This window comes from Ovis aries, chromosome 11, assembly GCF_016772045.2.
Source record: "Ovis aries strain OAR_USU_Benz2616 breed Rambouillet chromosome 11, ARS-UI_Ramb_v3.0, whole genome shotgun sequence".
Taxonomy (NCBI): Eukaryota; Metazoa; Chordata; class Mammalia; order Artiodactyla; family Bovidae; genus Ovis; species Ovis aries.
The window spans coordinates 41,097,573-41,107,023 of NC_056064.1; the positions used below are offsets into that span (position 1 = coordinate 41,097,573).

A 9,451-nucleotide genomic window follows, 5' to 3' on the forward strand; every position below is an offset into this window, starting at 1 on the left:
ACTTTTTTTGTTCTTTTCCTAGAGCTAGGATTTATAGTGTTAGCTGATATGCTCATGAAATTAGCAGGCACCTAGGAAAGAATTAGACAGTGAATAATAGAACTTCTCACTGAGAAGTGGCAAGGCTCTTCTATGTGTCCTGCTGGTGCAGTTCAAATACACTTGTCTAGCAACCAAAGACAAAATCTTAAAGGAGAAAAAAATCACAATGAATTTTTAATACAGAAAGCATCACTTTATTTTGGTACAGAAATAGATCAGGTTATAGAAAAGTCTTAGGAAAAGAAGTTAGAAGAATGAGTTTACCAATTGTCAGGTGAAAGGGGAAAATCTGTTACTGGAGAAATGCTCCATGCCTTATCCATCTGCTTCAATTATGAAGCCCTGTTTATCTGAGCAACATCAACCCCAAAGGAGGGTCTGCATCTATGGGGACAGGGGTAAACGGAGACAGTGGTCACAGGGCAGCGGGCTCAGCAGCAAGAGGAGGGACAGCACACAGGGCGGGGGCAGGTGGAGATGACACAGGTGGGGCGATAGCAAGTGGTGTGGCAGGAGACCCGGCCACACACTGGGCGCAGGCAGCAGCTCGGGCGGCAGCAGCTGGAGCTATAGCAAGAGGGGCGGCAGCAGCTGGAGATGCGGGGGCAGCTGGGCTGGCAGCACACAGGCTGGCAACACCGGGGCCTGCAGCTGGAGATGCAGCAGGTAGGCCTGCAGCAGCTGGAGCCACAGCTGGACCCACAGCTGGAGGGGCGGTAGCAGCTAGAGATGCAACAGGTGGGGCGAGGGCAGGTGGGCTGGCAGCACACAGGCTGGCAGCACCGGGGCCTGCAGCTGGAGATGCAGCAGGTGGGGCGAGGGCAGGTGGGCTGGCAGCACACAGGCTGGCAGCACTGGGGCCTGCAGCTGGAGATGCAGCAGGTAGGCCTGCAGCAGCTGGAGCCACAGCTGGACCCACAGCTGGAGGGGCGGGAGCAGCTAGAGATGCAGCAGGTGGGGCGAGGGCAGGTGGGCTGGCAGCAGATGGGGCGGCAGCAGCTGGACACACCACAGCTGGGGCGGTAGCTGGTGGTCCTACAGCAGGTGGTCTGGCAGCAGCTGGGCCGGCAGCAGGTCTCCTGGCAGAGACTTCGGCCGCAGCTCTGGTCAGAGCAGACGGAGCCACAACAGGAGCTGACCATGGTGTCAGGGGGTGGAGGTTCTGATGTTAATAGGAGAGTGAACTTAGCGATCTGAAGTTTCTCTGCTGCTTGTCCTCTTTTATACCCTACTGAGACTGCTGTGTTCATGTCCTAGACTGTTTCCTAGTTCATTTTCCTAAAGAAACATTAGTCATTATGTTAGATTATCATGTTTTTCTGGTTAACTATTTTAAAATGAAGGAAAATAAGATTTCCTTTTCCCAGTGTGTTAAAATTTTCCAGTCCAGCCTTTCGTACAGAATTGTTTTTACTATTTCCCTGTTTGTCATGGACTCCATCACTAGAATTTACCTGTGATCTGTGTATGACTCTACGATGTTGTTTGGATGGATTGTCCTCATGATGCCAAGATCTCTTTTGATGTCAAAAGAGAAGCAGAATTATTGTAGGCAAACGGAGAGAAAAATGGTCATCCTTGTGAGTTACCTGTATGCCATGAGGAAGACAGATCCAATCTGTGAGTCATGAATGCTGACTAGATATTGGACTGCCTCTGGTGCTTCAAAGGATGTGTCAGGTACTACTTCCTGTATCCAATTTGAAACTGTTACCAATGACTCATTTTTTTTAAGTATTAAAAAGTATTTGGAGCCACCTTGAAGGGACTCTCACTGACCCAATAAGGAGCAACTTGAACAACACAATGAATAAATGGCAGTAAAGAATTTTAACCTATTAAATAGAAATCCATGAGTCTATACTGAGGCCCATTGTGTAGAAACATAAGAGAAAGTTATCCATGACAGTAGAATGTCAACTAATAAATACAGAAATAAAAAGGGAGTTAACAATCACCGTCTACCATCCTCATAGTAAAATTTGATTCATGTAGCCCTGATCCTAACTCTATCTTTATCTAAATCATATCATAATCTATCTGTCTATCTATATCTACCTGTCATCTACCTACCTACCTACCTACCTACCTACATCCATCTCTGAGAGGAAAAAAATGTGGCATGGTTTTGAATATAGGTAAAAACCATATGGTATAAAGAAGTTCTTTGTATTACTCTTTGAACTATTCTGTAAATTTGAAATACTTTTAAAAATAAAACGTAGATTTTTTTGATAACAGCCATTCTAGCTGGCGTGAGACGGTACCTCATTGTGGTTTCAATTTGCGTTTTGGGGAGGGAGGTGTTAAGGGGTTTGGGATGGGGGACACATATACACGCGTGGCTGAATCATGTCAATGTATGGCAAAAATCACCACAATATTGGAAAGTAATTGGCATCCAACTAAAATAAATTAATTAATTAAAAGAAAAAGAAAATATGACAAAATAATCCAACATCCCTGGTAAATAAGCAAGTGCCTATTTAAATGATAGTAAATAAACAGAGGTATGTGAAAAAAATAAAAAGTAAAAAAATATTTAAACGAATTAAGATTAAAAGTCTTTTCCTGCAGTGTTAGTATATTAAGAGGAAGTAGTTTGTGTCTTTGGAAGGAAATATTACAGTATATGATAAATCTTACTTAATAGGAGCTTCTATTATAAGAAGCCTTTCTTGTATTTCTAACAAATGTCATAATCTTTTTAATCTTCTTGGGTCCCTGAAAATATAGGACTTTTAACAACCTGGCAGATCAAGCTGATGCTAACAGACCCACCTTCTAGATCAAGCAAATGGAAATGCTTGAGAAATATTTTTTAAATATTTCCATTGCATAGCCAAACTTAAAGGGAAGTAAAAATTCTCATTTTCCAGAAAGAAAAAGAGAATGTCAACTGCATATGACAGCTGATGTCCAGGACTGTGAAGGTTTGGTCTCTAGTTATAAGCTTTCAAAATGGGAGACTGGTAGTTGAAACCCTGGTAGGTGCAAGAAATGACTTTAAACTTTCACAAGACAAGGTCTGGAAAGGGAGAGTTCTATCCATAGTTTGCATTCTTAAAGTGGAACCTCGCAAGATGAGGACAAGAAAACCTTATCTCCCCACTAGGAATTGTAAGTGGTAATCAAAGTGCCTGTGGACATCCAAACCACAGCAGTATCACCAAGCTTTCCAGTTCGCACTAAATGAATAGGGGAGGAATCTCAAGTTGAGAAACTCTAACAAAATAGTGAATATCCTTGGAAAAAGGACAAAAGAGACAAAAAGGCCAAAAGAGACAAAAAGCGGAAATTATAGCACAGAGAAATAATCCCTTAAAAAACAAAATAACATTAACTGTGAATAGAAATAAGCTTCTAAGACTACACATAGACTTCATGAGTTACCCAAAAGGAAAAATGTTACAAAATATTCCCCACAAAAAATCCTTGAGTCCATTTCTCTTGTCTTTTCCTTGTTTTTAATAATTTGGTCCTTTGATTCTTATATACCTGGTAATTATTTTTATTGAATGCCAAACATATATAAAAAGATGTAGAGGCTTGAGGTGATTTTTTTTATCTTCTACCTGGAACAGATTTAATTTTCTTCTTTGGACTGTGGGTTCTCAATACTACCTGCCTGCATAAGTCAACTCCCAAAGAATTGTTGTTGTTCAGTTACTAAGTCATACACCACCCCTCTCTTTGTGACCCCATGGACTGCAGCGTGCCAGGCTCCTCTATCCCCCACCATCACCTAGAACTTGCTCAAATTCATGTCCATTGACTTGGTGATGCTATCTAACTGTCTCATCCTCTGCTGCCCTCTTCTCCTTTTGCCTTCAGTCTTTCCCAACACCAGGCTCTTTTCCAGTGAGTCAGCTCTTTGCATCAGGTGGCCAAAGTATTGGAGCTTCAGCTTCAGCATCAGTCCTTCCAATGAATATTCAGGACTGATTTCCTTTAGGATTGACTGGTTTGATCTCCTTGCAGCCCAAGGGAAATTCAAGAGTCTTCTCCAGCACCAGAATTCAAAAGTATCAATTCTTCAGCCCTCAGCCTTCTTTATGATCCAGCTCTCACAACTGTACATGACTATTTTCTTAACTTTATCCGTTTCTCACAGCCATTCTCATCGAGAGGTTTGGTCTTATATCTGCTTTGTCATAGCTGGAAGTTACATTCTGTCTTTTAATTTTGCAAGAAGCCTCTCTTTTGGACCCTGCAGTCTACTAGTTGTCTTTTTACCTCTCTGTTTATCCCTTTCCATTCTCTTGTGGTTGCTGTTGCTCCTCTTTCAACTTACAAATGTTGATGTTTTCCATTAGCTTGGGCCATATGTATCCTCTCTTTAGACATCTAACTTCTTATGACTCAAGAAAACACCTAATGGCCCATGACATTAGAAATCATTTTAGATTTTTTTTAATTTAAATTTATTTATTTTAATTGGAGGCTACTTTACAATATTGTATTGGTTTTGCCATACATCAACATGAATCCACCATGGGTGTACACATGTTCCCCATCCTGAACCCCCCTCCCACCCCCCTCCCCGTACCATCCCTCTGGGTCATCCCAGTGCACCAGCTCCAAGCATCCTGTATCCTGCATCGAACCTAGACTGGCGATTCATTTCTTATATGATATTATACATGTTTCAATGCCGTTCTCCCAAATCATCCCACCTTCTCCCTCTCCCGCAGAGTCCAAAAGACTGTTCTATCCATCTGTGTTTCTTTTGCTGTCTCGCGTACAGGGTTTGCATTTTAGATTTGTAAGTGCCTCCCTTGCAGACTGTGGTAGAAGGACACTGAGATGATTCTCAAGGACCCCACCTTCTCTGACTCATGTCCTGTGTAATGCCTTCCTATTGAGTGTAGGCTGGACATAGTGATTCACTTCAAATGAATGGAATACAGCAGCAATGAGGACATAGGGCTTTCCAGACTAGGCTATTGTAAGATTTGGGTTTTCTTTCTGTTTCTTGATCCTTCTCAGGTTGCCCACTCTGAAGGAGGACAGCTACCTTGAGTGATCAGTCCATGTAGTGAAGAACTGAGTCCTCCTGCCAACAGCCATGTGAGTGAGCTTGGAAGTGGATTTCCCTCTCTTCATAAGAGTGCAGTCCTGGCCAACCACTTGCCTGCAACCTCATGAGAGATCTTGACATGCCACTTCCAGACTTCTCACCCTCAGAAAGTCAAGGAGCTAATAAATGTTTTTTGGGGGGATAACTTGTTAACCAACATTAGGTAACTAATACACATACCAGTTCCTGGTCTGTGAAAGTCTACTGCGTTTTCCATGAAGATAATCACATTATTTGCAAAGAATGATAGATTTATTGGTTTATTTTCTTTCCAATTTTTCACATATTCTGTTTCTGGGAGGAAAATTCAACAGGGATGAGACATATGTATACCTATGGCTGATTTATGTTGATGTAGGAGAAGGCAATGGCACCCCACTCCAGTACTCTTGCCTGGAAAATCCCATGGATAGAGGAGCCTGGTAGGCTGCAGTCCATGGGGTCGCTAGGAGTCAGGCACGACTGAGCGACTTCACTTTCACTTTTCACTTTCATGCATTGGAGAAGGAAATGGCAACCCACTCCAGTGTTCTTGCCTGGAGAATCCCAGGGATGGGGGAGCCTGGTGGGCTGGCGTCTATGGGGTTGCACAGAGTCGGACACGACTGAAGTGACTTAGCATATGGCAGAAACCAACACAATATTATAAAGCAATTGTCCCCTAATTAAAAATAAATTAACAAAAATAATTAAATAAGTAAATCTTTCTTTATTGTGAAGAAAAGTACTGAAACAGCCCCTCACTCCAGAGAAAAATAAAACAAAAAATTTTTCCTATGCTGAGACCATGAGAAGGTGCAACCAATCCCCTCTCATCTACCATCTCAGATCCATTCGGAATTCTGTGCTTTGAGAAAGAGTGAGCAATAATGCCCCATACAACTTAAAGTATTACCTCATTATTATTTATGTGTAGAATTTATGGAAGCCAAACACATTCATGGTTCATTACCATTGAATTACTTATTTACCCTATAACTCTTAGAATATGCATATACAAAGCTTTCTATATATCTCTCCTACTTTCACTAGCATAAATTCATCAGGAATTCGTTTTTATCTTTTTTTCCTAGGATAGACTTCATAGGAATTTGGGAGGGTTCTGAGTTAACCTAAGATCAAAATTGGTCCTTTAATTGGGTTCCCTACTAGTTTCCACATTTCTTATAGGATATGTTGACAAGGTACCTCAGACCCATGCTGTCAAATACACATCCTAGAAAAGTCATTAAGGTAATAAAATACTAAAATTTGAATATTTTCAGTATTCTGTTAGCCCTCAGCTTCTCAGGAAGGTTGATTTGCCCAAAACAATTATTTTGTTGTCAGTGGATGGAGAGGAAATGAGAAGTCTAAGAGAGTAATAAATTGGGTTACATGTGGGATAGATAAACCCAAGGGAGGACTCCAGTTTTCCAAGGAGAAGAGCAAGGGCAGAGCAGTGTATTTGGAGAGAGGGAAGGAAAATAAAGGAAAGAAGCAAGAAAAATGGAGGGATGAGGCAACTAAGAGAGGAGTGGAATTTGAGGGAAATATATGCTTTAAAATGGAGAAGGAAATGGAAACCCACTCCAGTATTCTTGCCTGGAGAATCCCATGGACAGAGGAGCCTGGTGGGCTACAATCCACGGGGTCGAAAAGAGTTGGACACAATTGGGCATACAGCACACGCTTTAAAAATATTTAAGAAAAGTTTGCTGTGGGGTATAATCCTTCTCCTCCATAACCTTAAATTTTTTAAAGAAATTATTATTTTTCAATTCTCTTGGAGACATTGTATTACATATTGTGTTATTTCTGGGTTTGTTTGTTTTCTTCTATGTCACTGCATGTTGGATTTGTCCTAAAGGTGAGAGCAGAAATTGGTAAGCCTGATAAAGTTGTATTAATATGTTGAATACCATTTCCCAGGAAAAGAGGACAATCATTATAAAGCAGCAAACACAAGAACATTGTATGGGCCAGGAAAGTGGATCTTTATTCAGAAGAAGAAACAAGATACAAAAATATCACTGTAAAAGCATTATAGGATGTAGCCCCCAGACTTTCAAATCTGAGGCTGTGACACCAGGGCCCCTATATGCCCTGTGGGAATTTTCATGTTTGAGACTGGAAGACCCAATACCCCCAAATCAAAAGGTCAAGTATAGAACTGGGGCAACTCTGCTAATTTATTTCTATAAATACCACCTAGTTTCATTTGCTAGTAAGGAAAAGGCCAACAAAGGAGAGAGTCTGGCCTGAGGCCAGGATGTGGACACACAAACTATGGGAATGGCCTCTCCTCTGGTGTCTGTGTGATGCATGGAGTCTGCTTCTGTGATAAGATGGATAAAGAGGAGAGAGTGGGTTCAGAGAGGTGGCTCAGCAGCAAGAGGAGGGACAGCACACGGGGCGGGGGCAGGTGGAGATGACACAGGTGGGGCAATAGCAAGTGGTGTGGCAGGAGACCCGGCCGCACACTGGGCGCAGGCAGCAGCTCGGGCGGCAGCAGCTGGAGCCACAGCAAGAGGGGCGGCAGCAGCTGGAGATGCGGGGGCAGCTGGGCTGGCAGCACACAGACTGGCAGCACCGGGGCCTGCAGCTGGAGATGCAGCAGGTAGGCCTGCAGCAGCTGGAGCCACAGCTGGAGCCACAGCTGGAGGGGCGGTAGCAGCTAGAGATGCAACAGGTGGGGCGAGGGCAGGTGGGCTGGCAGCACACAGGCTGGCAGCACTGGGGCCTGCAGCAGCTGGAGATGCAGCTGGTTGGTCTGTAGCAGCTGGAACCACAGCTGGAAACACAGCAGGAGGGGCGGGAGCAGCTAGAGATGCAGCAGGTGGGGCGAGGGCAGGTGGGCTGGCAGCAGACGGGGCGGCAGCAGCTGGACACACCGCAGCTGGGGCGGTAGCAGGTGGTCCTGCAGCAGGTGGTCTGGCAGCAGCTGGGGCGACAGCAGGTCTCCTGGCAGAGACTTCGGCCGCAGCTCTGGTCAGAGCAGACGGAGCCACAACAGGAGCTGACCATGGTGTCAGAGGGTGGAGGTTCTGGGTGAGTTTCCAGGAGAGTGAGTTTCTCAAATTTGGAAGTTTCTCTTACACATCTCCTCTTTTATACCCAGCTGAGGGATTTCTGTGATTATGAAGAGACTAGTTCCTCCTTTTGGTTTATATGACTAAAATGCAATTAGTAAGTCATATGTGTTTTTCTAGTAAAATCTGGCAATATATAGAAAATAATCATTTCCCTTTTCTCAAGTTCCCCAGTGTTCTCAGATGAATCACCTCTTCTGTTTCTTCTTTAGTTTGTAAGGTTACAAGACTTCAGTCCCTGGGTATCATGTGACATTGGTGGGCCTCTGTTCCTTGTTTATTTCTCACCTTGATATGATTTTGGGGGAGTTTCTGAGGATATTAGGATCTCTAGTGGAAATTTCACATTTCAATCAGATGGCATATTTGTCGAGAAAATGGAAGCAAGCTCTACTTTTTGAATGTGACAAAACTTATGATTCATTGTGTGTATTCTGGATGGTCACTGAGCTAATGACATTCCAAACTGTGTTATTTCTCATCACCCTGATGGACTTGGAAACAGTTAGCTGTGACTCAGTGTTTTTAAGTAGCAAACAGTCATCGGAGATTAATCAGAAATGTCTTTGATCTTCAGACGTGTCTTCTAGGCTAGGGTACAGTAATTGACACAATAGTTTTGAATCAAAATATGTCATAGTTATGCTTTGTGGACATTTTACTAAAATCTTTTCAAATATTCTGAGCTAAAATGCCTAGCAGTTTTTGTAGTATTACTTATGCTTAAGATATTCTTAGATGCATTAAGAGGAATATAAACAACATTCATTATCTTACTATGCTTATGTAGAACTTGCATCCATAAAGAGCTTTATAACCAAAACCAGATATGATTAGGCTGCTAAATTAGAGGTCTCTTTAGTGCCACAGACATTTAAAGAAAAACATCATTCTAGGAAAGAGAAGGCAATCTTCTTGATATTCCCTCTTCCTGCAAAATCTTGTGAGTTCAGCATTCTCCTAGTGACCTTTTACCAGTGAGTTCAGCTGCCATCTTTCTCCAAAATCTTCCCTGATGCCACAAAAAGTCAAGTCCTTCCTCTGCTGCACTTCTGCTGTGCTTTGTGTATTCGTGGGCTCTATCATATAATTCTCCACCAGAGATGCACTTATGTATCTGGCTCACTCTAGAATATAAACTCCATTTGTATGAAGACTCCGATTTACTCATCTTCATATCTTCAGGGACTGAAATGGGTTGAGTTTTTGATAAAGGAGATGTCTGTGTAATGACTGAAGATTTTGTCTAGACCATCCA

At 42.7% G+C, this 9,451-nt stretch overlaps 2 protein-coding genes across 4 annotated transcripts; both read right to left on the reverse strand.

Annotated features, from left to right (window-relative positions):
• Positions 1-218: 218 nt before the first annotated feature.
• Positions 219-1,237, reverse strand: LOC101114537 (keratin-associated protein 4-9-like). Its single transcript, XM_027974547.3, has one exon. The coding sequence runs from the start codon at positions 1,182-1,184 to the stop codon at positions 474-476; it is 711 nt and encodes a 236-aa protein (XP_027830348.2). The 5' UTR covers positions 1,185-1,237; the 3' UTR covers positions 219-473.
• A 6,030-nt stretch (positions 1,238-7,267) lies between these two features.
• Positions 7,268-8,185, reverse strand: LOC105616373 (keratin-associated protein 4-11-like). Of its 3 annotated transcripts, none has more exons than XM_027974555.3 (2): positions 7,992-8,185; positions 7,268-7,865 (listed from the first exon to the last, which is right to left on the reverse strand). In XM_027974555.3, exons 1-2 carry the CDS (start codon positions 8,126-8,128, stop codon positions 7,487-7,489), a joined length of 516 nt encoding a protein of 171 aa, XP_027830356.2. In that variant the 5' UTR covers positions 8,129-8,185; the 3' UTR covers positions 7,268-7,486. The 3 variants fall into 3 exon arrangements, with proteins under 3 accessions (XP_027830356.2, XP_027830355.2, XP_012041475.3); XM_027974554.3 differs by having other exon boundaries at positions 7,268-7,874; positions 7,962-8,185; XM_012186085.5 differs by having other exon boundaries at positions 7,268-8,185.
• Between the last annotated feature and the right edge of the window lie 1,266 nt (positions 8,186-9,451).